The 26,951-nt window shown below is 40.9% G+C and overlaps 5 protein-coding genes across 5 annotated transcripts; 2 read left to right on the top strand and 3 right to left on the bottom strand.

Annotated features, from left to right (window-relative positions):
• Nucleotides 1-276: 276 nt before the first annotated feature.
• Nucleotides 277-4,829, top strand: hopx (HOP homeobox). Its single transcript, XM_088295003.1, has 2 exons — nt 277-564; nt 4,525-4,829. The coding sequence occupies exons 1-2, from the start codon at nt 433-435 to the stop codon at nt 4,600-4,602; spliced, it is 210 nt and encodes a 69-aa protein (XP_088151129.1). The 5' UTR covers nt 277-432; the 3' UTR covers nt 4,603-4,829.
• A 4,731-nt stretch (nt 4,830-9,560) lies between these two features.
• Nucleotides 9,561-13,375, bottom strand: arl9 (ARF like GTPase 9). Its single transcript, XM_088292357.1, has 4 exons — nt 12,962-13,375; nt 11,613-11,790; nt 11,280-11,455; nt 9,561-9,992 (listed from the first exon to the last, which is right to left on the bottom strand). The coding sequence occupies exons 1-4, from the start codon at nt 13,235-13,237 to the stop codon at nt 9,819-9,821; spliced, it is 804 nt and encodes a 267-aa protein (XP_088148483.1). The 5' UTR covers nt 13,238-13,375; the 3' UTR covers nt 9,561-9,818.
• A 584-nt stretch (nt 13,376-13,959) lies between these two features.
• Nucleotides 13,960-16,097, bottom strand: LOC148338545 (snRNA-activating protein complex subunit 1-like). Its single transcript, XM_088294216.1, has 2 exons — nt 15,347-16,097; nt 13,960-14,493 (listed from the first exon to the last, which is right to left on the bottom strand). Exons 1-2 carry the CDS (start codon nt 15,959-15,961, stop codon nt 14,053-14,055), a joined length of 1,056 nt encoding a protein of 351 aa, XP_088150342.1. The 5' UTR covers nt 15,962-16,097; the 3' UTR covers nt 13,960-14,052.
• A 462-nt stretch (nt 16,098-16,559) lies between these two features.
• On the bottom strand, nt 16,560-22,355 carry srp72 (signal recognition particle 72). Its single transcript, XM_088294542.1, has 19 exons — nt 22,192-22,355; nt 21,627-21,747; nt 21,333-21,453; nt 20,782-20,925; nt 20,579-20,690; nt 20,335-20,366; nt 20,062-20,186; nt 19,902-19,959; nt 19,578-19,709; nt 19,360-19,488; nt 19,213-19,285; nt 19,084-19,148; nt 18,870-18,965; nt 18,665-18,768; nt 18,367-18,444; nt 18,128-18,265; nt 17,550-17,587; nt 17,307-17,466; nt 16,560-17,020 (listed from the first exon to the last, which is right to left on the bottom strand). The coding sequence occupies exons 1-19, from the start codon at nt 22,289-22,291 to the stop codon at nt 16,849-16,851; spliced, it is 1,998 nt and encodes a 665-aa protein (XP_088150668.1). The 5' UTR covers nt 22,292-22,355; the 3' UTR covers nt 16,560-16,848.
• Nucleotides 22,356-22,814: 459 nt separating this feature from the next.
• leprotl1 (leptin receptor overlapping transcript like 1) lies at nt 22,815-26,462 on the top strand. Its single transcript, XM_088294723.1, has 4 exons — nt 22,815-22,963; nt 23,898-23,973; nt 24,103-24,289; nt 24,366-26,462. Exons 1-4 carry the CDS (start codon nt 22,948-22,950, stop codon nt 24,480-24,482), a joined length of 396 nt encoding a protein of 131 aa, XP_088150849.1. The 5' UTR covers nt 22,815-22,947; the 3' UTR covers nt 24,483-26,462.
• The last annotated feature ends 489 nt before the right edge of the window (nt 26,463-26,951 follow it).

Below are 26,951 nucleotides of genomic sequence, written 5' to 3'. Positions count from 1 at the left end.
CATATATATATATTAATGATATAGTCGCTTACATCACTTCTTCTTCCTTGGTGAGTCTACATAACATTCAGTTCATTGTTGGGTGAAATTCAATTCAAACGAGTTTAAAAATACAACTATTGAATCATTGCGCGTTCTTCACTTCCAGTTAAATGACTTAACTTGTGACATCACTGCATTGCGACCACTTTAGCTGTCAAAGAAATGATGACATCACTCGCCGGGTGTCAGCTCTCCCGTGACGTCAGAGCTCCACCCCCGCGAGAGGAGCGCTCCGACCTCCAGGACTACGGCTCGGCGGACGCCGCCAGTGGGACCGCACACGCCGGCGGCGAGTCGTCCGAAAACACGCAGTCGAGCCCGCGCTACTTACAGCCCGCAGCAAGTCTCCCTCCCTCCCTCCTTCCTTCCAGCCCGGGCTGAACCGACGACATGGAGTGCATGAAGCTGTCCGAGTACCAGGCCAAAATTTTGGAGGAGAATTTTAAACGAGACAAGTTTCCCGACGAGACGACGCTCGCGCTGGTTGCTGCCGAGTGTGGACTCACGGAGGAAGAGACGCAGGCGAGTCCATGCATGCAACGATTCGGACATTACAAGTCGACTATGTCAAGTCCAATACAGCTTTTAATTTGGATTTTTTTTTAAATTACTATTATATGTCATTATATTTGACTTCAGCTGCAATTATCGACCTATTTCATCACGACTAACGCTTAAATTGATTCATGAAAAAATTCGATATTTGTAGATTTCTATTTTTTAATGGACATTTTGCATATTTGAATTTAATAATGATTTTTATATTTTACACCCTAAAATATGTACTAGGAAATAAATTCATTTCTCACATTACAAAATAATGGAATAATTCACATTGTCCATATTTTTTTTAACTTAACATAAGTGGGACTGGCAAATATCCCTGTTTAATCGTGACCAGCACTTGATCTTAAGTTAAAATTAGTGAAGACCATTTCATGCTTTTATTATAGTTTCTAAAAAAAACATAAATTGACTTTATTATTTATTTTACACTTATGATTTATGGATGGCCAACACGGTGGATGACTGGTTAGCACGATGGCCTCACATTGCAGAGGTCGTGGGACCGATACCGCCTCAGGCCTTGCATGTTCTCCCCGTGCCTGCGTGGGTTTCCTCCGGGTACTCCGGTTTCCTCCGCATGTCAGGTTGATTGGGCACTCTAAATTGCCCCTAGGTATGAGTGTGAGTGCAAATGGTTGTTCGTCTTTGTGTGCCCTGCGATTGGCTAGCAACCAGTCCAGGGTGTACCCCGCCTACTGCCCGAAGACAGCAGGGATAGGCTCCAGCACCCCCACCACCCTTGTGAGGAGAAGCGGAACAGATGATGGATTTTATATTTTATTGATTGAAGAACATATCATAAATATATAATAACAGAAGGTTTATAGCAAATTTCATACACAAGGAAACTCACTATGGACAAGCAACAACAAAAACATTTGAAGTACTTGCTTCAAATATTCAATGAATGCCCCCCCCTCCCCCATTAATAAAGTACACTGCAACATAGATTGAAATATTTCGGTTTGAAGTGTGGTATGACACACCTACACACTACATGAGATACAGTGTAGTTAATTATGTATTGTATGTGCAGTATCCATGACCATGTTGTGCAACAATTTGGCCCTTGTGAGCTCTCTTGTGGTCAGTTTTGGAATTGAGTTTGGGTTGAAAAAGTTGCATTGGAATGATATGATTTGAGTCAGCAAGTAGGAAATAAAAGCAAAGAGGGTTATCCATATCTTAGAAAAGACTATTTGTTTGGATTTCAAAGCTATTTTCGCGTAAAAGTATAAACAATTGGAATCACAAAGCCTGAAAATGGGGTGAAAAGAAAAAAAATAAAGAGGCGTAAATGCTCTTTATCTTAACTTCCCTGCAAAGGTATCAGAGTGTTGCAGACACATCCGATATCGCTCGCCATCATCTTCTTCCTCTCACGTAAATAATCAAGTTTATACATCAGCAAAATTGTGCTAGCTGCGCTATTTCGCTTACACGTTGTGTTTTTGAAGCACTTGAATTCTTCTGCAAATTGTGCAGTTTTTTTTCTCTCCACATTAAGCCAACAAACCAGTTAGTCCAGGTTTGACAGCATTTACCAGCACGAATCTGCAGCGTAAATAAACCTGATCAAATAGACATACATGACACACCTTTCTGTCATGACATGGACATAAACTGAGGATCGCCCAAGAAAAATTTACCTGCAGCCTATTTGCTGACCGTTTTATTTTAATTGGTGACCAAAAAAAAAAATTTTTTGATTGGTGGGCCATAATGGGTTCAAAAATTTGACGGAGGGGCCGGACCAGGAGCAGATGAATGGAGTGTTTTGGTAACCTCACCTCATCGGAGAAAAAAAAATACATTTAATTTGAAATGAAAGTGAACAAAAGCATTCCAACAATATATATGTCTTTGAAAAACCACAGTATTTAGAAAATAAAACATTAACGAGGTTCATTCATTTAATTTTTTTCAAGTTTGGCGGGCCGGATTGAAACGTTTAACGGGCCGCATGTGGCCCCCGGGCCGTAGTTTGTACTCCCACACATACACAATCAGGTGTTTCCAAGTGCTTCTATTCATTGTGCGAGAGGGCTCGGTGCGGTCTAGGCGGGGTGCAAGGTTCACATGTGGCACCTGATCAAAAGACTTGACTTCATTTCCTCTCAAGTGTTTTTGGTTTGTTAACAAAGCGCTCAACTGGGGAAGGTTCAACTCCATAAACACAACACACACACAGTAACACACAAGGCTGCGCGCCACTCCCCGTTTCACATAAACAGAATTTACAATGTGCCGCGGCCCCTGTGCGCTGCATGTTTGAGCCCCTTGTTTGTTTAGAGTGGACACTGTAAAAAGCAGTCAACTTTGTCTCGGTTATGAAACAGCGAGAGGCCCTGCGACATATAATACCACATACAAGTGGCCAAGAAAAACAACCACTAAGAAAAATATAAACAAATTAAACTGTTGCTGAATTAGTGCCCAGAGATTTATTTCCACTCATGGTATTTATATACGTACGAATATAGTAAAGCAGTGTTCCAAAATAGCCAAAGGCCAACATTTCTTTTCTCAGTGTCACCGTGCGAAAACATATGCAGTAAAAATAGGAGTACTTTTTTCACCCCAAAAATATATTTTTGTCAAATTTGGAGCTTCACAAAAGTAATTTGTAATTGAATTGTTGTACGAAGACATGACCAATAGCTTGCATTCTATTATCTGATCAAAACATGTTTTGGTCCTTGGACCAACCGACTTAAACGCTTCTTTAGACCAAATAACTTGGATACTTCATACTTCAGTCCTGGAACAAATCACTTAGAAGCAACTTAAGACTTAAATGAAGAGTTTTTTAATTTACTTTTGACTCGGGGACAAAAAAAACGGACTTAGAACCGAATGAGGCAGGTGTGGGCAAACTACGGCCCGGGGGCCACATGCAGCCCGTTAAACGTTTTAATCCGGCCCGCCAAACTTGAAAAAAATTAAATGAATAAACCTTGTGAATGTTTTATTTTCTAAATATTGTGGTTTTTCAAATACATATATATTGTTGTTTTAATGCTCTTGTTCACTTTCATTTCAAATTAAATGTATTTTTTTCTCAGATGAGGTGAGATTACCAAAACACTCCATCCACCTGCTCCAGGTCCGGCCCATCTGTCAAATTTTAGAACCCATGGTGGCCCGTCAATGAAAAAGTTTGCCCACCCCTGTAATAAGGCGTTGTTTGAGCAGATTTGCAACCTTTATTCCATTCAACTTAGGAGCTACTTTAGACATCAACCAACCTACTCAGAACCTGCTTAAGATTTGGATCAACAGAACTAAAAGCTCTTTAGATCAAGTGACTTGGATCGTAATTTAGATTTCCAAATGCCTTACACTGTTAAACCCTACTTTACACACCTACTTCCACAGACGACAGTCCTGGAACAAATGACTTAGAATTTACTGAGGATGTGGATCAACAGAAAAAGACCACTAGAGACTTGGGGCAATAGATTTCGTGGCTACTTTTGACCAACTGACTTGGATTCTACTCTGGACGCCAAAATAAACACAAGATTTGGACAAACAGACTTAGATCCTACTTTAGTCTTGGAACAAATGCCCCAGAACCCATTTAGCCATCAACTAAACTGGCTTAGAAGCGATGGAGAACGACACCATCCGACTTAGCACTTAGTCCATATGTAAGTCATCAAGTTCAGGGAACAAAAAGGACTTAGGACCCACAGATTCAGTCCTTACTATGTGGAGTACCTGGTGTGTGTTTACAGAAGCTGCTGTAGAGGGAATCACAAGTGTACCTGTTCTCAGGACTATTCATGCCGTGTTACATCATCACTTCTCATCTTTCAGGTTCTGCCAAGGCTTTTGTGGCCAAAGGGGGAGGGGGGGGGAGGACACCAGAATAGTTTTAACACCTCCCGCTTTCTTCTGTGTTCTCTCCAGAAATGGTTCAGGCTGCGCATGTCACAGTGGCGCCAGGCTGAGGGTCTTCCAGCTGAGCTGGGCTCTGTGTTGGATTGAGACACACCCCCAACCCATCATTCCAGCCCCCCCAAACTCCTTCATGGACCTTTCTCCTGGAACGTCCTCTTTTTCCTGCCTCGTTTCATTTGATGTATAAAGATGTTTGAACTTTGGGAATGTGAAGGTTCTTTTGTGCTGTTGACTATATAACCAATGTGTTTACATGAAATGACAGATTATTGTTGAAATAAATTAAGCGTTAAAATAAATCAAATAAATGGCTAGCCTGGTTTTTGTGTCATGTTTTGGGGGCTTTGCAAGAGTAATGGAAAGAAGCAAAGTACAAATATATGGTAACTGTATTTTTCAGGTATCTCTATTTTATGGACTCACTATTTTTTGTGTGGTGAAATATTTTCTCACGGCACTGTTGATTTGTCAGGTGTCTGTATTTTAGTTGAAGTTTTCTGACTTTCTAATTCAGATTTGGTCAAAATAAGTTACTTTTTTCCAGTGATGAAAGTCACTCAGTACAAATCCTTTAAGGTACAAACAAAATGTTTACTCTTGCACTGAACTTTTTTCTTTTAATTAGGTGAAGGAGTGGAATCAGTCCTTTTCCAGAATCTTTCTTTTACACAAGTATCTGTACTTCTACTTAAGTACAGAGTTGTGAGTACTTTTTCCACCTCTGGCTTTTTAACAGTTCCTCTTACATGTTATTTGTCTTTTGGCGGGCCCAACTCAAAGTCTGCGGTGGCCCACGAGATGAACAGAAACACGAGCCGGACGCGCCGCTCGGCATCACGGGACAAACAAATGACAGGTGATGTCATTCCATTGTCCGCTCATCTGTAAAAAGGATGTGAGCTCATAGTCGTGTGCTAGTTTTGGCCCACTCTTTCTCTCGGAATACTGTTGATAAACAAAATGTACAACAATGAGAATTCTTTAGCGTCTTTGGCAGATGCTTTGCTGTTCTGATGCCAATGGTGGGTTCTTATAACGATAATTCAGACGTCAATGAGACAATGAGGAAGGAAGCGCTTTACACTGGAGGTCACTAAAAATGCCAGGCCACTGAATTTAAACAAGGGATTCAGATTCTATATGTGTACTAGTACTCATAAAAATGGTACGATACTATGAGACCGATACCACCTGACACATTTGTATGAGAAAGAACCGCCCCCACAAAACAGCATGATTTCAATCAGAATTTCATAAGTTGCAGAGACATCTCGGAACAGTTTGAAATAGTGAAAAATTGCATTCTTGATGTTGCCAAATATGAGCACTGTGAAGCTGTTTCTGAAGTGAGTGTAAAGTACAGAGGGTGAAGGTCATGACGACGTTGAGGTTTCCTGCTGAGAGTGCATGCGGGAAGAAAGTGCCTGCACAACCTGCTTGGCTGAAACCACCTAACAGGTACTTCTGGTATGCTGCTCGCCAAGTGTGTGTAATATTGCAGTATTGCGTTAATGCCACAAACATGCACTGAGTTCATTTGGACAAACACCACGTTTGAGGCAATGTTGTGTAAATTTAGATTATCCATAGCTACTACTGTACACACAATAGAGAAACGCACACAATGTCAAAATTAATCAGTCATGTTATTCAATCTGTATCAATTTGTCTTTTAGAAGATTATAGCAAGCCAATTATTTAACAGCATACAATTGTTATTTTTTTACTTGAACGAAAGAGTGTAAACAGTGTGTGTTGTAATGGTTGGTTAAAAAAAAAAAAAGCCAGTGACGTTCTACCCGACTCATGCGTTGAGTTAATGCTTTACTTAGTTGAGACGATTTTGCCATCAAAATCGCTTTGTCAGTCAAATATCTAAAAAGCTAAGAAATATTACTGTCAACATCACTGTTGTGCTTGACATGGTTCTTTGTAAAAAAAAAAAAGCTTGTTTGCTCTGCTTTTTGGTCAAAAAACTGGTTTTGGTGAAACCAATCTATTATTTACTGCTGACTACTAAAGAATGTAAAACGCTAGAAACAACTTTTTTTTTTCTGGTGAAAGAAATAAGTGTACTTCTATTTCAATGGCATTTTTTTATTTTAATAGCATGAAATACATTTTAAATATGCAAGGTATAATTTTACTAAATGCATTTTTAAGGTAATAAAATCTGATAATGTATTGCACGCATTGTTAAGGGCTTGAATATTGCCATCTTGAATATTACAATTCGTGTCCTATAGGCTACAAGACTCAAAATACTGTCAAGTATGTTATTTTTCTAAACTATATTAAAAGAAGTTCCCCCACCTTAACAATTGGAATTGAAATGGAAGCATTTTTATTGATTATTATTATTTATTTTTTTACAACAAATTGTTGCCCATGTAATTCATTCCAGCTAAGAGTAAAGTGACTTCTCACAAAACGTGCAGATCGAGCATGTTGTGATGTTTAGGAGCACAAAATGCAAAACAAATGCAAATGACGCCTTGTTTTTTGTTTGTTGCTAAGAGGAGCGAGCGACCTGTGAGGAATTTGTCACTTGGAAGCTACTCGTTTTTTGTTTTTTTTTAATCGTTGACTTTTTCTACGCACTCTCTTTCACCTTGTCTTTTAGGAGAAGATATTTCTTGTTTAATTACACCAACAAAACCCAACTTGCTGTAATTTGATTACAATCATCACTCGCACATGCTAAAGCCTTATCACACAGGAAAGTAGTACATTGGTGTCAAAGAAGTATGATGAAGTTATATATCTTAAACATTCTTGGAGGTATGTGTTGGGGAGAAGCCAGTTTTAGCCTGGATAGTAAACAGAGATTACAGAGAGTCTTCAGCAAAATCTGCTGCGGCATCTTTGGCTCATAATTCCATGACATTTGGACTCAACACAACATCAAACCCAGGGACATCCATTACAACAGCTCAGAGGAACATCACTAACCGTCTATGAACGTCAATCTGACCGCCAGGCGAATCGCGGGACACCGCTGTGATTGGATTATTTCCGTGCGTGATTTAAAGCCACAATGTCTTATCGTCGCGTAGCCGTCAGCCATCATGCTAATAAATGACATTATGTCGTGTTTAATTACAGCGAGGAAGGATCGGTCCCAGGAGGCACGCTTCCTGTGTGGGCTCTTGATCCGATTACAATGGCGCACTCCTGTGCTTTTAATGTGACTGGCTGGCAGAGGGGAAGGAAGTGATGACCAAAATACAAGCGCAGAAAAAGAATTCACACCCAGTGTGTGTGTGTGTTTTTGTGTAAAACCGTTAAATAATAATGCAAGTATGTTAAAGGGACATCATTTTGCAGGTGGGACACTATATTAGGCACACAGGTGATCACATTTATTTTTTGAAGATCGAACCCTGCACCTCTGAACTGGGAGGCGGACATGCAACCAGTCGTCCACTGTGCCGCCCCAAACAATATTTCTTAAGTTTATCATTGCCACCTACTTTTTTAGGAGGTTTTATGCTCATCTAATGGGACCACAGGCACTGGTCCAACAGCATCCTGCCGAACTGACCTTCACTAAAATGTCAATTTGGCGCATTGAAAGCTTTGTCTGTCCACCATAAAGACGCATTTAGCCTCTTCCCCTTCTGGTCTCTTTACGAGTAATTGATCCAGCTGAGACGCAAACGCTAAAAGCGCTGAACATTTATTGTTATGAAGTAGAGACAACTGCAGAGAGGATCAGAAGTTCATTTAAGGGCGACGCCAACTGTTATGTGAAATTTAAGATTGATTTGATTCGCAGCTCTAAGTAGATAACACGCCAAGCGAGCAGCACAAAGTATCAGAATGGAGGTAAGAAAATATATTGAACCTGTTTGATCCGTGCAATAAATCACAAGACAATGCAAATAATACCAAACAAATATTTAAAGATAAGCGCACGGCACATCAAGTTCTAACTTAACCTCGTTTTCCAGAACACAAACATAAGTGGAAGAAGGAGCCGCGCTTATCTGCCTTTGCTGCCGTGGAGACGCGAGTCCTTAGCAACCACACAGGTGAAACCTGAGGCCATCTCTTCATGCCTCAATTCATTTCATTCTACAGAAGGATGTCAAATAAATAATAAAATACAATCAAATTCAGCAAATTCATTACACAACACTCTTTAATTTTAAGTGGTCAAAAAAATCGGTTACAACAATACTTTTTTGCCTCACTTGGGGTTTATTTTTTTTATATTAGAAAAGCGAAAACAGTTGACCTTTGTTTTCAGCGCCCCGAAACGTACCAAAGTACTACAAAGTACTATTAGAGTCACACAGGAAAAAAATAAGTTACAACAAAAATTAAAGATGTAATTGTATATGTGTTTCTCAAAAATATGAGTTTAATATCTAATATGACTTTTTATTTTGAAAATCCACTTTTTTTGCAACTACATAAATGTAAACCAGAATAATTATGTTATTGTCATAAAAAATCCTGTCCTGTCTTGAAAATCTGAAAGTTGAGGTACATGATAAATACCACAATATCAATATCGCCATAGTCAACATTCGTATCGCATGTTTTTCTAATGATCTGCAGCCCTAATACATGCATTTTTTTTAATTTAAGTAAACAATAGTGACATGAATCTGTGTAACTTAAAGTCAATAAACTATCAAATAGCAATTCACACGCAATATATTCTCCCTCACTTGTTGTAAAAAAATAAAAAATACATTCAAGAGCTTTTGTTCCTGCAAATCTTTCACTGATCTTTGGCGACATCTAGTGGTTGAAAGGTGTCGTGCTGCAAGTTGAAATGGAACGTGAGGCTATCAGGGCCACACGGAAAAAAAAAATTGTAATATAAAAAGTACCAACATGACAAAAATAAAACTGTAATAATAAAAGAGTAATAGTAATCACGTTTCCAGAATAATATATTGAGAAATGTTATGAGGGGGGAAGTCACAATATGAGATGCAAAAAGGTCTGAATGAACTGCAACATTACAACTATAATCTGTCAAAATTTGAACTTTTTCCTTGAAATTACAGCTGTCTATATTTAGGAATATGTATTTGTGAGAAAAAAATTGTTCCTAGAAAAGTCACCATATTGAATAAAAGTCATAATTCTACCCATAAAAATGTGGTCCAAACGTGAACTATTTACTACAGATTAATTGAAAACTTCTTTGGTTAAGTTTCAACTTTGTTTCAGTCACGCTGGTTTAGCGGAACCCCAATGAACAAGGTGCAATGAGACCAACAAAACAATACCAATGGCCGACGGGCACGAACGAGCGGAACAAGAAAATTAGGAGTCGCTGACATTTACTTGCCGCCGGCCATCTGAATGATGAGCTCTCGGGCGTCCCGCACACCCGAGCCGACCGCCGCTTCACCTTTCTTGACGCACGTGCCGATGAGGAACATCTTGCGCTCTCCCAGTTCGGAAAGCTCGAGGGCGTCGTGCAGGTCGGTGATGCTGCAAGCTCCTGGAAGGTCCTGCAAGACAACACTTGTTGGTGTGCCGTTTACAGGGGAAAAAGTCATTTATTATTACTTGTGCTAATCTATAAAATGCCACTAGTTGGCGCCAGAGGCCTGTCTAAAGAGGATTTTGTCAAGTATGTACAATGCTACCTTGACTTTTGGGTCTACGGTGAAGACCCTCCATCTTGGGGGTTGCACTCCCCTGCGCCCTTCAATAAGTTTAAATCCGTATTATAGATCGACCCTATTTAAATACTCCTTCACATGTTTTCATAGCATTTGCGGCTCATTTTGTAGGTCCTTAAATAGTGCACCGTGTACTGATCCCTCTATGTGATGACACTAATGCTGTTTGTACATCAATAATTAGGCACTGACAAATATATTTTTTTTTGTGGGGGCAATGGTGATTCCGTTATTTGGTAGAATAAAATTCTGATAACTTAATCAGATGATACACCGATAAATAAATAAAACAACTTTTTCTTAGGTTTTGTATCTCTTTTTACAATAATGATATAAATTAAAAGCAGAACAATTGACTGTTGTGCAGAATTTTGTCCTAAAGTATCTAAATTTAAAAACAAAGGAAAATTGGCAAGATTTTACTCATTTTTACCACTTTTTTTAATTGGCATTTTCTTTGTTGTAAGTTTTAATCTGTTAAAAAATAATAATAATAATATTAATCTGCCAATAATCATGGTCAATGATGTACATTCTGGAATGAGTTTACAGCTGTAATTTTCTGTAGGCATAAAAAAGAAAACAGGATTAAAGAGGATTTCACATTCAATAATATTCAGCCAAAATAAGACTAATCATGAAATACTTTGTGTTTTCATTCTTTGAAATTGCAAGTTCAACTAAATAGCATGCTGCCATCTATAGGCCAACAGTGGAATTATACCTTAAAATATTTCTAATTTTGGTGTGAGCACATTTTATCCACATTTAAGAGCATTAGAGCATCTTGACTGCTGCATTTTTTGCAGCAGATCTGATACTCGGTCGCAAAGCATTTTTTTTTCTTGCAACACAAAGAAAAAAATAAATAAATAAAGCCAAGTGGCAGCTCTGGGAAAATTCAACAGTTGGGGCACTTGTACATCAATGTATAACTGTATTTATGTATGTGGAACTTTATAAAAGGACAAACAAATATGTATCAAATGTGCAGATTCTATGACAAATAATAAGTTCCATTTTGAATAGACTTTCTTCAAGTTTCTGACTGGCTATAATCACGACCCCTTCATTCAACCTCATGTAGCTTTTGAGTGTTTCTGTCATCCTCACCTGTTTGTTGGCCAGCACCATAAGAGGCAAGCAGGGGTCGGCGTTGAGCAGATCATGCAGCTGCGCCTTGGCAACGCCGAAAAGCTGTGGCGCCGATGAGTCCACTACAAACACCAGCAGCAGAGCCTTGGACATGTACCTCGGCCAGTAAGGCCTGAGCTCTGCCTTTCCACCGACTGATGACATATACAGGACGAGGCAGTGAATGACAAACTAGTTGCTGGCTTTACAAAAGGCAACAGACGAAATGAGCTGTCGTCTACTAAATCATAATAATTTAAGAACTATTCATCAAGAAAATCAGACACAATACTGCTTCTTAAGTGGACTTACTCTCAAGGAATTCAATGTGCAGGTCTTCTCTGTGAATGGAGACGGCGTTGAAGCCTTGCGTCGGCTCAATGTCCACATCCAGGCTGCCGATGGCTAAGCAGTACAGCAGACTGGACTTACCGGCGCCATCCAGACCCAAAACCAGAACTTGGGTCCCCTGTGGTTTCACTGACGCCGACTGCAGCACACACAAGCGCAAATCATATTAAAAGTGAAGGTTGACGTTGAGATATGGAAATTGGTGAATTTTCTGGGTGTTCAATACTCAAGATTCACACAAATAGCATAGTCATCGTACCACTTTTTTCCAGACCAATACTAATATGAGAATTCACTCTTTGAGTACTCACCAATATTGTGCATCAATAGATACCGCAAGTAATTTAGATATCTAAAATTTAATCGAACACAACTGGCCAACTGGGTAGCACGATGGCCTCACAGTGAGAGACGGCATCGGCTGTGGGTTCGATCCCGGTTCCGGGCTTCAAGTGTGGAGTTTGCATGTTCTCCCCTCGCCTGCGTGGGTTTCCTCCGGGTACTCTGGTTTCCTCCCACATTCCAAAAACATGCATGGCAGGTCGATTGAACACTCTAAATTGCCCCTAGGTATGAGTGTGAGCGCGGATGGTTGTCCGTCTCTGTGTGCTCTGCGATTGGCTGGCAACCAGTTCAGGGTGTCCCCCGCCTACTGCCCGATGATAGCTGGGATAGGCTCCAGCGCCCACCGTGACCCGAGTGAGGAGAAGCGGTATAGATAATGGATGGATGGACAATGTCAAAAAAATTTTTTAAAAATCCTATCTTTCTGAAGCAGATGAAGATTCAAGCATGTGTCAGAGAGCCGCAATATAGTGCCACCTAATGCCGAGGAGCGCTTAATGTCAGATTAGTATTTTTTGCCTTAAGTATCGGTTGTTTGTATCAGTAGACTCCACAAGTACCGAATACATTAAAAACTCGGTATTGGGCCCAATACTGGTATTGGAACTCGCCCAACTTTAATTGAAACCATTAAAGTGTTTTTTGGTGTTTTGTTTTGTTTATTTTTAACAACTTGCATTTGAAGTTTACCTTTAGGCAGTGCCTCAAGCGAAAGTTGATTAAATTAAATGCTACTGTGTTCGCCAATCTTGATGGAGACAGATGGCCGCCTCATCTGAGACTTTTTCATTCTCAACTGTTGCCTGAATGCTTGGAAAGCGTCATAAACAACTTTCATGGTAGTTTAAGTTCTAAATAAAGTTGAATGGCATGACTACATCATGATAAAGTTGTGTGAGACTCTCAGGTCCTTTGAAACATCACCGAGCCGTGTCGAAAGTGTGCCCGCCGGAGGTGACGCATACCTCGGATACTTTTTGCTCTCTCCCGGCGGAGCAAACAGTCTCAACGCGGGCATCGACGACGGTTTCCTCGGTGCCTTTGGCACTCTCCTCCCCCTCTTCTTTCTCCGTCTTTTCTCCGGCGGACCTCCGCCTCGCCCGGCCGTTCTCATCCTCGTCTCCCGGGCGACTTTCACCGGACACCCGTGAGAAGAACGAGTAGTTCCAGACGGCATAGGCCAGTCCCGCAGCCAGAGCCACAGAGACGCCGATGAAGCCGGCTTCCCTCAAGCCTAACATGGCGCTCACTCAAATAAGACTGGATTAATTGTTTAAATAAACATGTCAATTTAACTTAAAATGAACCTTCTTGACTCGCTCCCTTTCTTCAACAAGTGGATTACAAGACCGGAAGCACGGGCGGAACTTCTTCACCATACTTCCGGCCTCGAGTCTTTTGTTGGTGTAGTTATTCAGTCTGACCGATAGAGGGCAAAAAAAAAAACCGGCGCTGTGTAATACGAACTCCAATTGGAAAGATTGAAACGCGTAAAAAAAATAAACAAAAGACTATTTACTGGATTTTCTGCGTCTCTAGTCGACTAATTGATCGGTTAAATTAACTTATTTGTGATCAATACCCGACCTTTTGTTGGGTGTTGTTCAGAACCCAGGAGACAATTCTAGCTGAATAAGATCCAGGATTTGTAAATTCCTTTTTAAAAAAAAAAAAAAAAAAAGTTTAACCTAACCTCCTGACAACATGAAGTAAAACACGTCTATACCGATTAATAAGAATAATGGGTATCTCAAATCAGTGGAATGGATTTAATTTATTTTTTTGTCAGGTTATCAGATAAGTATTGATTCTGAGCTGCTCCAGATGTATGAGGCATAATTGCACACTGTTATATTGTGTGTTTGTATAATATTGACGGTTTCTAGAGCTGCAACGTCAACGGCGGTATTGAGAGATGGATTAGGAAGTGTAAACTGAAGGCCCAAGATCACAACGCTTGTAATGTGATGCATGTAAAATATAAGTTTATTTCTGACCAAAAAATAACAACAACAACAACAAATACGTGAACAAATAAGTGCACATGACCCTTTTTCTATTGATTGGCACGCCTCTGCTGGTTCCTTCGTCTCAATGGTACCCTCTCCTGGTCCGGGGCGCTCAGGAGCCACGTCTGCAACTCCGAGTTCTCTGTCTTTTTCCCAAGAGCCTTCCATGTGCGGGCCCTGAGCGACAGCGACTTGTGACCCTCACATTCAGGCGCCAAACTAGATGAATCCACAGCTGCCTCCGCCACCTCCTGGCAGTTCCTCTCAGACCTGGAGTCCCCCCGGCATTGCCCATAGCCCTTCTTCTTGATGGAGGCCAGCAGGGCGGCCCGACTGCAACAGTCCACCTGCTGGGTGGGCTCGGCTTTATCCTTGCTGGTGTCTTTTGTTTGGTTAAAAGTCGTCTGTTGCCATGTGAGGAAGTCACTCACAGTGTCATTAAGGCGTGAAGCGAAGTCTGCATGGGTCATGGTGGCCTGGAGGCGGACCTATAAGGGCAAAGGACAAACAAAATTAGAGCATAGTACCGTTTTAAATATTATAGGATGACCATATTTCTGCGAATGGGAGCCACACTGTTTAAAAAAAAAGGTTGTGTGAACTCAAAATTTCAAGGCAACAATCTTTGAGAACATTTTAAGTTGGGCATTTCAACAAAATATTTTAAGTTTTGTCGATATAAAAATTGGCTTTACCACCTTTTCAAAGTGTTTTGTTAAAGCTCCAGCTGTGATGCAATGCGCTACATAAATTTAAAAAAAGTTGCATGTATTCATTATGATTTTTTTTAATTAAGTTAGTTTGAATTAGTTTTTAGAGCAGGTTTATGCCCCCGCATGAATGCTTTTATTTGGTTTATTTGTTGTTTTTTAAAAGTAAATATATGGAGTATTAGATAAAAAAAGTTCTGTGTAATAACGTTAACAATAACTAACTCTCAAACAACTGACCCCTCCTTCTTCTGTAGGTAGATACAATACCGAAATAAATGCATTCAAAATGAACCCTGAAAAGGCTCAGGTAAGAGAGTAATTGACAAAAATTAAAACAATGCACATTTTTGCTATCGTTACAGTTATTATAAAAGATGCTGGTTCACTTTTCATGTTCTTTTAAAGCATTTTCGTTTTTATTGTATTGCAGTAACACCAATTGTTTCTCAGTTATTGAACTCTCCGTTAAAATTATTATCATAATTAATACCGTGCCTCCAACTAATCTAAAACAATAATGAATTTATTGCCATTACCTTTTCGTCTATTTTTCTGTGTATGTTCAAATATTTTTTGCAAGTTTTGCTCTGCCCTTCTCGGCCACCGTAGTGACAGCAACTGCACGGACCTCCACCAGCTGGTTCTTGATCTTGTGGTAGTGGTTCTGGACGTTAGCGACCTCTTCCATGTAGTCTTCGGTAAGCAGCTCCTGCACCGCCGTGGCCCTGGCCAGCATCCCGGAGGACACCTTCTGCCCTTTGGTTTTCTTGGACCTCTGGAAGACGAGAAAATGCGGCATGGCGGCGTACTCCATCGCCTTGACGGAGACCAGCTTCCGGTAGACGTAAATCACGTCCAGATGTCTGCATGCCATGGAGTCCCGCAAAAACATTTGGACGTCGTCCCAGGCCCCGAGAGCCAGACGGATACGCACCGGAGGGGTGGCGAGCTGCGTGTGGTAGAACGCATACATCAAGTACAGACCACCGACCCGCACCTGAAAGCAGTAAGGCGGCAGGAAGTACTTGACGGCCGTGGCCATGGCCACCCGGCAGAAGCGCCTCATCTCGCTCACGCTATGGATGCCCAGGAAGACGTCTGTGAAGCGGGCTTCCCTCCACAGGGCGGTGAAGTGCTCCAGACGAACCGAGTCGTTGTGCTGGAAGCGGCCAAGGAGGGCTTCCACGTCCTCGGTCAGAGGCTCGTAGAAGTTGTCGCTATATTTTGGAGGCATGCGAGGCATCCTGGAGCAAATTGTGTGCAGGTGGGTGGGTACAAGCGAGGTGCTACGGTGACTTTGAAGCCATTTCTCGAATGGGCGTGGTCCAATTACGACCAACCGAAGCGATTTTTAACTGATTGAAATGTGGATTAAAGCACAGGTGTCAAACTCAAGGCCCGGGTGCCAGATCTTGCCCGCAACCTCATTTTATGTGGCCCACAAAGAGCAAATCACGTGCGCCAACTTCCTGTTGCTAGCACATTTTCTTCACTTTTAACAGCATTCAGATACGAGATATTGACATTTGTTACCAATGCTCCCCTTTTAAAATAAATTGAAAAATTCCTTAACAATTACTTACTTGCTTGATTGACGTTAACATTGTAAAATATATAACATGTTTGTTTGCATGTAAAATGACATCAGTACTAAAATATTTATGTATATTAGGTTTATTCCCTTTCATGCTATGCTAATTATTCTGAATGCTCTAATTGGTTAAAGTCAGCATTAAAATCAATAAGCGTATTTCCCAACTTTTTGTCTGGGAGGTAGAATTGAAGGCAGTGACATGGTTTGAAAACATTTAAAGATTGACAGAAACGCCAGCCTGGTGAAATTGGTTTTATACTTTTTAATTCAAATGAGTTTCATTTTTTTTAATACAACAATTTGTTTTGCGACGTCAGGTCACAAGACTAAAATAAAAGGAACGCTCGTGGAGACGAACGCTTTCATTTCATTATAACCGCCATTAAGAGTCCATTTTGTGTCGTGTCCAGTACGGTAAAAATAAGACAAAAAGTGGAGGGCAGTTGGAGGTTCTGTCTGTAAATTAAAAGGAAAAATAGGACCCGCGAATCGAGGCTGAGCGGGGGATTTCAATAGAATGGTCCTTTCTTCCCTGGCTACCAGCCTCCTTTGCCACCTTTTTTCTTCTTCTGTGGTGCCTTCTTACGCGTGGCTCCGGACGACGCGGGTTTTTGCTGTCGCGGCGGGACCACGTTGGTAGGGACCGAGCTGGACGCAGATCCCGGTCGAGGGGACGTTGGTGGGCTGCTGGCAGTCTTGCTGGCATCCCTGGCACAGGGGGTGACGACAACCGAATTAGGCTCATTAATTCACTGTATTCAGTACCATAAATGATGGGAAATGGGCACAACTCATCTTTTTGGCCACCTCATTAGAAATCCCTTTATTGTCATTGTACTCAAGTGTGCAACGAGATTAGAGGGCTCCCCTCTCCAGTGCAATACAACAATAATACAGACAAATATATAAATTAGATAAATAAATAAGAGTGCAATGGAATTTAGTACTGAATACGGTATATAAAAACACATCACGATGCTGTTCAGTTACTTACAGGTCTGACGAGGCCCCTGCCGTGGCCCCCTGCGTGCCTTTACCGATCTGCTCCTTCTTCTTCCCCTTCTTCTTGCCTCGGTAGTAGGAGCGTTCCCTCATTGGCAACCATCGCTCTGGGTCAGGGGTGGCTTTGGGGTCACAGTTCTTCGGTAGTTTACCTGGAGGGGAAACGGTCAGGAGATGGGCACTTAGGACCTCCTGCCAGGCCAAAATGGTTGATTAATCAGTGAGCAAAACCTACCCTTCTTTTTCTTCTTTTTCTTTTTAATATCCCCTTGTCTGGAAAAAGAAAACAAATGCATCCATAAATTATTAGTTCAATTTTATTTATTTGTTGCCAATTCAAAACTGTCTTTGTTTGTCATTGTCTAGACACTTTACATATGAAGCTGGTCAGGAATATAAATGTTTTAATCACTGATTTGCATTTTTAGTCCATGACACCTAACAATCCAAAAATCTCGTTCAAAACATCACAGTATTCCACATGGCGGTGCCAAAGCTCTTACCAATAGTCAAGTATTAATTAGTGTCAAAAACGTTGCATGTCGTGGAGGAGGTAGGTGTAGTCTAGGTCGTTCGGGAGTCCTCACAGCATGTGAATAATTTTGCTGTGCATTCTGTAAGCCATTACTTTTTACGTGTAAGGTGATCATAAAACAAAGTGATATGGGTCACAGTTTGTGGTTTATGATGAATAATTGGGTGTTCTGAACAAATTTATTGTAATATTGGTGGTACTTGCGAAGCTAAGGAGTTTTTAGGCGGTACCACCGATTTATTTGAAGTCAAAATAAAAGGATGAGAGCAAATACTTACCCTTCTTCTTTGGGAAGAGTTTCTCCCCCAACTTTGGCTGCCTTTTTCCTGACGTACGTGGCTCCGTGCGAGTTCTCAAGCGCGTCCACATCCACCTTGAAGGACATGGTGTCTGCCGAAGGGAGGTGCTTGCTCAGGCTGCAGGGGAACGCTGAGGAAAATGCAACATCTTTCAAACTGACATGAGAGACATGCTCGCTAAACTGAAAGAAAAGACGTTATTTGCTTTTAAAGGATACGATTTGGCTTTGTCCGTGTCCACCAGAGAGTAGGCGGAGATGAGTTGCGCCAGCGTGTGAATGTCCTTCGGGTTTTGCCTGTTTGAATAAATAACATAGTATTAACATATGTAAATAAGATAAAAAAAACAACCAAAAAAAAAAAAAAAGATTGTTTGCATCAATTATATCTTAAAATGCTGATAGATTAAAAACTACAAATGAATGGCCTTTCAGTGGTTCCACCTACTTGGGAAGTGGTGCATGACAATGGCCACTTTTTTTTGTCTGTTGATTTGTTATATTGGAGTAAACTCACTTCCACAGCTGCTCCAGGTCACTAATGGCTTCCTTTTTCCGCCCATACTTCAGTTTGAAATTGGCAGCTTCTCGCACCAGTGCCAAGTGTTCCGTGGATCCCGACTACGGAGTATCAACACAGGTAAACACCCAAGAAATTTGAGAAACCAAATTGCAATGCTTTTCTGCAGCTGATGAATTATAACAAGTGATAAGAAACCAACCTGTTCGGACTGGTAATGCTGAATTGCTTGTCTAAAAACGTCAATAGCGCCATCAATGTCTTCTTCGTGCGAGTACATGGACACCAGAGCGGACACCTGAGGCGTCAATAGCATGTTTAGTTTCGGCGGACATTTGCTCAACATGCTCAATAAATCTCCCATTTTGAAAACTAGAATGCAGACGTAACGATGCTGTCCATCAATGCACGCTTACCATCCCCGCTTTATGCTTGAACTCTTCAATGGACCTCAGGACATCGCAGGCTTTTGTGACATGACCTGAGGACAAAAAAAAAAGCATTATATACTGAGGACAAACAGACATTACAATAAATACTCGTACCTTGAACTAAATAGAGCTGTGCCATCGTGAGTTTGATGCCTGACGCGCTCTCCGGATGCTGATTTGAAAATTGCTGAAGATTGGGACACAAATTAGGCCCACAGGTGTCATAGCAGCCTGTTTGCCCCGACCCAAGAACTGTCCTACCTGGAGCAACTCAACCGCTTTGCTGTGCTGCTTCTCCCTGCAGAGTTGAGCCACCTGGATCAGTACAGGTCGCGGGTGACCCGGGTTCTGAGACTGAAGACTGGAGGACAGCTTTCTGCACTGGTCGCCCTGTTGAATGGCAAAAACGTATCAAATAATAAATGTTTAATGTAAACAAAGCATATGAGATGCCTAAAAAGGGGGTTCTCTGAACTCACCTGGTTAGTGAACATGGCCAACAGGGCTTTGTTGAATTCTATGCCCTGGAGCTGCTTTTTGGCCAGCTTATATTCAACCCCTTCTGCGTTTGTCAGCTTCACCTTCTTCTTGGAGTCAAACACATTTTGGTCCTGTGGAAGAACACGACACATCATCAATGGGAAGCCCCTCTTAGAATTGTCGCCTTTTATTATTCTTCTTCCAATGAATGAATAGCCAGAAAAATTAGTAAGCCCTTTCATCGCATTGCTGTGTGACGCTTTAATTATTGTCTCTTTTTATGCAACCTTCAAAAATCAAACACTGGATTACCATGGGCCCACCTTGTTTATTGTAATGATATTGTTGGCAGTGACAGCCAGCAGGCCCACATCTGAAGGCCTAAAAGAAGTAAAAAATAAATCAGAGCATCAAAATAAATACAAATTGCACACAAACAAATGCTTGCATCGCTGCTTGTAAAGGAAAGCAAATTCATCTTACTTGAGCTTGATGACCTGATTGTAGAGCTGGAGCGCCTCATCTGTTCGACCTTGCAACTGCATCACGTACGCCATCTGAGAATGGATGACGGCCAGCTCAGAGTCGATGTCCTCTTCGGTTATGTCCTGCAGAAGATGGCACCGTTAAGACGAAGGAAGGAGGAAAAGAAATGAAGCAGATTTAGAACATTATGAATGTAGCCAATTTTAACATAAAATACAGGCTATACTTTATGCAGGCTATACTGCACATCAGATGTAACAAGGAACTTACCGAATCGTCAGCCAATGACAGCCGACAAAGCTCTGAAATACAAGAAAATTAAAACATGTTCAGATCTTCAACCACCCCCACATTATTGTTCCATTGTGCCATGGTAAATTATCTAATTTTCACTCAACCAACGTGTGAAATTGATTTGGGTGGTGTGGCGTGGAATTGTTCTTTTTTAAGATATAGGCCTTGGCAAAATAAATAAAAAAATTATTAGAATCTAAAAAGTTGGACGCAACCTTACCTTCAGCTTGTTGAAGCTTGTTAAACGCTTCAGTCAGCTGACCCTGGCCAATCAGCATGCAGGAGGCGTTGTAGCACAGCTCGTACGTCGACTCGGGAAGGCCTAAATCTTCCTGCAAAGGGAAGGGTGGGGTACACAAATGTCCTCGTTTAATAAGATCCTTAAAAGACCATGCGTGAATGCTTGTTCAAAGAGACACTAACCAACGGCGCCTTCTCCCACTGGCTCATGGCGGCCATGACAGCCGCGAGGTTGGTCTTGCGTTCCTCCTCATACTCGTCCTGGGAGTTCCTGATCAGATTTGTGTAGACTGACTTGCACTCATCGTAGCGCTCCAGTCTGTACAACTACACGAAAATAAAGGTAGAAATAAAACTACATATTTGAAATGTGTCCTGTTTCCTTTTTATCCCTCTTTTTAACAACATCAAAATACTACTAAACTTTCGCTATTTATGAAGGTTTTAAGTTGGTCCCATTTTGAGCCACTTTTAGTTTTGTAGACTAAACACAGCTTAAAATATAAAATTCTACATGATTATATCATTCATGTTTTCTTGAAATTCAGTCATATATATACACACGTAGATAACACAATATTTGGCATCCTAAAAATGTTTTTTTGGGCATCACATCAAGCGAGATGTAATTGGGAGTACAGTATTGCTCACGTTAATTCAAATGAGTTTCTATAGCAACTAATACCAGATGGATTTTTTGTTCTTTTTATAAATGGCAAATCGACAAGACTCACCACTTGACCATACAACTCCTTCAACTTGTCCGTCTGCTCTGGAGCACTTTCAATGGTCTTCAGAGAGCTCTCCACTCTGTTCAAACGGTACTCACAATATGCTTTCTCGAACACAAGCTCGCTGGAGGAGGCAAATAGACACAAATGCAAAGTTTCAAACCAAGGTTGGATTTCCACTGCAAGTGGCACAAGTGACACAAATATGATCAGGCCACTTCCAAATGGGAATAAACATTTGATAAGTATCGAATATAAGCAGGTGTGACACAGTCTCCCCATGTGATCATAATTTACCTGCCGAGGACCTTGCTGTGTGTGTTCATGACATTTAAAGCCTCCTTGAAGGTGCCATTCTGGATAAGGCACACTATTTTACAGTGAAGGGCTGTCACATCCTCCCTATTTTCTTGCAAAACTGTGACAAAAGGAGAAGGACGCACAAAGGTTAAAACATAAATAAATCTAATTATCGTGGAAGCAATCTTGTTGATTGGAGTAACATTGCATTACATGTCAAAAAATAAATTGAGAACTCACTGTCATGAAATCTGACACGTCACGAACTACGATAACTCGGTGCAACATGCATGCAACGTCGCATAAAACACATGCAAACTATGTTTACAACTACATTGGTAAATATATTTAAAAAGGGCACACACGCAAAAAAGTCAAAAGGAACCAAAAAAGTGACATCAGGCTGACTTGGGGCCCGTAGCGTAGCCACATGCTAACAGCTGCCCAAGGAGTTAACAGTAGCTTAGCCGACGGAGTACCGTTGACAGTAGCCACAAATTGGCACACGCTCGACCCACAAAACGACAACATGTCCGACTTCGCTCGCGACAAGGCCACCCACTTTTTGAAAGCGCTTTCAAGGCTCTCGTGTAATCTCCATTCTGTCCGCAGCGGTTCACTTCGGTCCACAGCGACGCCGTGGACAGCCCCCCGGTCGCCATCTTTGATGAGTGGACGATTGGGCGACAGTCGGAAGTAGAAACGTGTACATCCGGATTAACATCAAACGAGTTGAAACTTCAACTTCAACCACCGGCTCTTTTCATATCTAATCATATTTGTTGTAATTATTTTCTCATCATCCAACGGATTGCTTCAGAGTTTTTGTGATGGAAATCCCACCGGCATCCTCACTTTACGACGGAATTCCATCCCTGCGATGTCAACGTAACACGAATATGTACGTAAAACCGTATGTTTCGGGATTTTATTGGTCTTTTAATAATTAGTACGGTTTTATTTTACAGTGTGGTTTTGTTAGTTTTTTTTAATGACAGCTTTGCGTTATCAACGCACAAATGTCAAGAGCAGGTCTGTACACGAAAGTTCCAATCAAAGCAATACCGTGTCTTTAGACATTATTAACACACAAAGGTCGCTATCACATATCTGACCGAGTACAAAAATGGGGGGGATTACCATGATTTTTTTAGAGCCATCGAATTATTTATTTTTATTCCGACATTTGTGGTAGTCATTGAACGCATCTCGGTCGACACCGAAATGCTCCAGGTTCCGACGCAGTCCGCAGCGGATGTGAGGGGGAGCTGTTGTCATCCGGCTCGGCTATAGTGTGACGATCCTTTGTCCAGGGGAGATGGCAGGGATTAAAGGTGCGGCAAATGACGTTTTTATCCATGACATAACTACAAATGGGGAAGAAAAAAACGGCATCCACTGTGTTATCTTGACGCAAGCCTTACGCACGCGTTTGCATATTCTAAGATAGCTCATGGAAAAGTATAGCCACAAGGCCGACAATGGTCATTAGCATTAGCTCAAAATTAAACACCGTCGTTTCTGTTAACGCTGTCCCTTTCCAATTAACGAATCGTCTTGTTTGTTGTTACTGTTAAAAACATGACCTCATATGACGTCGCTTTTTCGGGGGTTTATATTACGTTTAGCAATGCTAAGAAGCGACGGCTATCTAAAGCGAAAGTTGGGCGAATAGGTGACAATTAGGTGACGCCAATGTGTGTAATAATATAAACATTGTCGTTGTATATGTTAAAACTCACTAGGGGCGTTATTTACCTTATTGTCGTCAAACCAGCTGATTAGTCACATGATAGGTAGCGTGGGACTCTGCTTATTGTGGGGCTGGGTTTGGGTTGGGCTTGTTCCCGACCACCACCGTAATATTTTATTTTTTGGAGTCCTCTACAAAAAGTACTGTGCGTGTCAATTACAATACTCAAGCACACAAACTATAGTACAGCATCTGAAACACTCAGATAAATTGATGTCATTTCAAAAATTTTCTGAATAATAATATATTCTCTATTTCCCTCTGACGAGATTAAGAACTACACGTGACAGTCTTTCAGTCTGGTGCACCAAATTGTTGAATGCACGTTCGTTGGTTAAGAGCTGCCACTTCTGGAGACAACTTTGATAAGCAGTGAAAATCACTTGACTTGTCTTTGTGATTGTATTTTCGCAGTGTGAAGCGCGTTTGTTTGTCCTCTCTATAAAAAGTGATACAGAAATTACAATGTATTTACTTGTCGGTGTCGCTAATTAATTGTCCTTGCTGTCTTTTAGCTCTCATCACGCTGTCCTTCGGAGGGGCCATCGGCCTCATGTTCCTCATGTTGGGATGTGCCCTCCCTGTTTATGAGTAAGGAACTTGCGTCAAAATTTTTAATATAGAACATTAATTGAATTGTATTAACGGTTGAAACTTTTAGCAGTGTCGAAAATTGTTAAACTCTGTTGCAATGTACCTCTCATCTCTCTCTGCACGCAGCAAATACTGGCCGCTGTTCCTCCTCTTCTTCTACATCCTCTCGCCCCTCCCATACTGCATCTCGCGGCGGGTCGTGGACGACACAGACTCGGCCAGCAATGCCTGCAAAGAGCTGGCCATATTCTTCACAACAGGCATCGTCATCTCAGCTTTTGGCCTGCCCATCGTCTTTGCTCGAGCTGAAGTCGTAAGTCACTGACAAGTGTTTGGAGCACCGAATGAGACGTTTAGCGTTAAGATGGAATCGCCGCTTTTGTTTGCAGATCGCTTGGGGGGCGTGTGCGCTCGTTTCGACGGGCAATATTGTCATCTTTGGAACCATCCTGGGCTTCTTCCTCGTCTTCGGATCTAATGATGACTTCAGCTGGCAGCAGTGGTAAACCAGCAGAGCGAGGGGGTCTGAACCATTTTTATTATTGTTAATATTATTATTATCATTATTGTCATCATTATTATTATTGTTAGCATCATTATTGATGGTCTTATTATTTGGTCCTTGTTGTTTTTATTATTTATAATAGAGTTTCTCCTAAGCCGTACAATAGCTTTTGTTATATCCCGGCCTGCTTCATATTGAACTGACAAAGTTGGTTTGTTTTCTCCTCTCATTTTTGGGAATTTTTGTCTGATATCTTCCACTACTTCTGTTGTGATATTTGAGTGTTTGGAGCCAAACTGCCATCGACAACAGCTTGCAATGCTGTGAAAACTGAAAAGAACATTACCTGAATGTCTCAGAAGACCTCCATGACAATGTCAATTCATTTTTGTGTCATTCTGAGTGCATTTACTCCAGTCAACTCGGTGGCTTGCAGTCATTTTCCTCTTTGCTGGTTTGCCAACTGCTAACACACATTCAACAGTCGACATAATGCATCGAAGCAGGGGTGGGAATCACAGAGTATCTTGCAAAATGATGTTAATGCTATACTAAAAATGACACAACAATCCATGTACGTTATTGGTTTGATCAACTGTTTGCTCAAAATGTTACACTCATTATCCTATGACTTGTGTGGTGTTAATGGAAACTTCTGGAGACTGAAAAGAAGATGCTCACCATTCCATGTCCAGACTGCAGATGATTGGCGGATGTGCAAAGCAATCACAGGCAAATGTAACCATTTTACAATTGATGGTTGGGCAAGCACTCGAGAGACATAACTGACTAACGAATAGCGAGCAATTAAAAGTCCATTTCCATACGATGTCCCCTTTAAGATATTATTGATATCTAATGCTTGTTAATCAATACTGTACCGACTCTGAAAGATAAAATTACCATATATCAAGGTATTGATTTTGTTTTGGTCCCACCTCTGCTCAGCAAGCTTTCAATTGACAATGTGGTGCCATATCAGTAAAAGTTGTTTTCGTGTTGCATTGTGCTCATGATGGAAACACAATAAACAAAAATTCATGATCAATAATCTAACTGACATCCATCTAATCCTATGATGTATTTTTCTTATGTTAGAGATCATCACTTTAGTGAAGGCTTTGATTGTACTAAGAAGCACTGGAATGAAGGCAGCTCTGTGAAAACCTACTGACATAATTTGCGTGTTTTGTTCCGCAAAACTAATGCTTTTAAGTCAATCGAAACCCGCTGAAAATGAGACGTACCCACTGGTGATGTTTAAAAAAAAAAAAAAAAAGGTGTGTGTGAAAGAGAAAACTAAGAATTTCCTTTTAAAATTGTCCAACGTAGTCTGGCCGAGTGTGTTGCGTATAGCTTGGGCCGCTCTCTCTTTCCGTTAATAGCAGTTTGTTCCCATACTGGCAGTCATGTCGCATTCATTTGATTTTGTCTAATAGAACAGCTCATGTTTGTTGCTATTCTTCGATGGCAGTAGGCAGCATGGCGAGTATTTGTTTTTAAATAAATGCAATTTTGGGACATTCTCTCTGACCCATTCGATCATTTAAGTTGATTTTACATTTTGTCTTCCAAAAAAAAAAAAAAACAATTTAGCTTGGCCTGCAGTCATGAACATACATTGTTTATCGTCGCGCTCCTGTGAAATGCCTAAAAAAAAAAAATTACATTTTTTACATTAATGGGGTTTCCGCATCAGGCTTCATCAGAAAATTAAAAACAAAAAAAAGACAAAATAGGACATGCGTGTTTTCACAAGACAGTGGCGATATTATGTATTATTACTTAACTATAGATTTTTCACAAGCCCCTCCCTCACTCACACACACACACACAAAATGGATCAACTTGAGTTTAATGGGATTATGTTAAACTTGCAAAGAAGTAATATTACAATACTCATTGTACAAAATGACTTTTTTCATTATGTGTTTTGTCCCCCTCTGCTGGAAGAAAGAATATTAAAGCACCTTCAATTCTGGACGAATCTCCTCAAGAGTCTCAATACAATAGTTACTGTATGCATTTTTCATAATTTTCAACACAATCCAATTCTCTTTAAGATGAGTAAAAATGAAATAATAATAAATTTCCTAATTTAAGTGTTGTTTCATTTAACGTCTTGACTCATGATTTTAATCACCTGCCAGCTGCAATTCCCTCAGGCGTGGATTTTAATTTGATGCTTTACAATGGAAAGGAACTGACTTCGTGACTCACTGTAAGCCCCGCATGCTCGACACAACATGCCCCAACATTTTATAAATTTGCAGAACACCTTAGTTATTAGTCACTTATCAAGTCTGTTTTATTGAAAGACAAAAAAAGCTGTAGGCCTAAACACGTCCAGCGGCCTCGCCTTTTTGTTTTGTCAATAGCTCACTCAGATTAACACCTTTGGTGTGCCTTCAGTCAAATTGCTCCAGTGCTGTTTTCAAACTTCTGAAGGAGAGGTCTGGTAGGGTTTGAC

This window comes from Idiotropiscis lumnitzeri, chromosome 4 (assembly GCF_059441095.1).
Source record: "Idiotropiscis lumnitzeri isolate Australia: NSW breed Sydney's pygmy pipehorse chromosome 4, RoL_Ilum_1.0, whole genome shotgun sequence".
NCBI classification, from domain to species: domain Eukaryota; kingdom Metazoa; phylum Chordata; class Actinopteri; order Syngnathiformes; family Syngnathidae; genus Idiotropiscis; species Idiotropiscis lumnitzeri.
The sequence above is the reverse complement of the archived record's forward strand: the minus strand, read 5'-3'. Positions and strand labels throughout refer to the sequence as shown.

Excerpts from the sequence above, each read along its gene's own strand:
- hopx (XM_088295003.1), top strand. The coding sequence starts at position 433 with ATGGAGTGCATGAAGCTGTCCGAGTACCAGGCCAAAATTTTGGAGGAG. Across the intron at positions 565-4,524 it reads TCACGGAGGAAGAGACGCAG|AAATGGTTCAGGCTGCGCAT; the intron begins GCGAGTCCATGC and ends TGTTCTCTCCAG.
- arl9 (XM_088292357.1), bottom strand. The coding sequence starts at position 13,237 with ATGTTAGGCTTGAGGGAAGCCGGCTTCATCGGCGTCTCTGTGGCTCTG. Across the intron at positions 11,791-12,961 it reads GAGAGCAAAAAGTATCCGAG|TCGGCGTCAGTGAAACCACA; the intron begins GTATGCGTCACC and ends TGTGTGCTGCAG. Across the intron at positions 11,456-11,612 it reads GCACATTGAATTCCTTGAGA|TCGGTGGAAAGGCAGAGCTC; the intron begins GTAAGTCCACTT and ends ATATGTCATCAG.
- LOC148338545 (XM_088294216.1), bottom strand. The coding sequence starts at position 15,961 with ATGCCTCGCATGCCTCCAAAATATAGCGACAACTTCTACGAGCCTCTG. Across the intron at positions 14,494-15,346 it reads TCAAGAACCAGCTGGTGGAG|GTCCGCCTCCAGGCCACCAT; the intron begins GTCCGTGCAGTT and ends TTGCCCTTATAG.
- srp72 (XM_088294542.1), bottom strand. The coding sequence starts at position 22,291 with ATGGCGACCGGGGGGCTGTCCACGGCGTCGCTGTGGACCGAAGTGAAC. Across the intron at positions 21,748-22,191 it reads CTTGAAAGCGCTTTCAAAAA|TTTTGCAAGAAAATAGGGAG; the intron begins GTGGGTGGCCTT and ends CTTTTGTCACAG. Across the intron at positions 19,286-19,359 it reads AAGCGGTTGAGTTGCTCCAG|CAATTTTCAAATCAGCATCC; the intron begins GTAGGACAGTTC and ends CCCAATCTTCAG.
- leprotl1 (XM_088294723.1), top strand. Across the intron at positions 23,974-24,102 it reads TGTGCCCTCCCTGTTTATGA|CAAATACTGGCCGCTGTTCC; the intron begins GTAAGGAACTTG and ends CTCTGCACGCAG. Across the intron at positions 24,290-24,365 it reads TCTTTGCTCGAGCTGAAGTC|ATCGCTTGGGGGGCGTGTGC; the intron begins GTAAGTCACTGA and ends TTTTGTTTGCAG.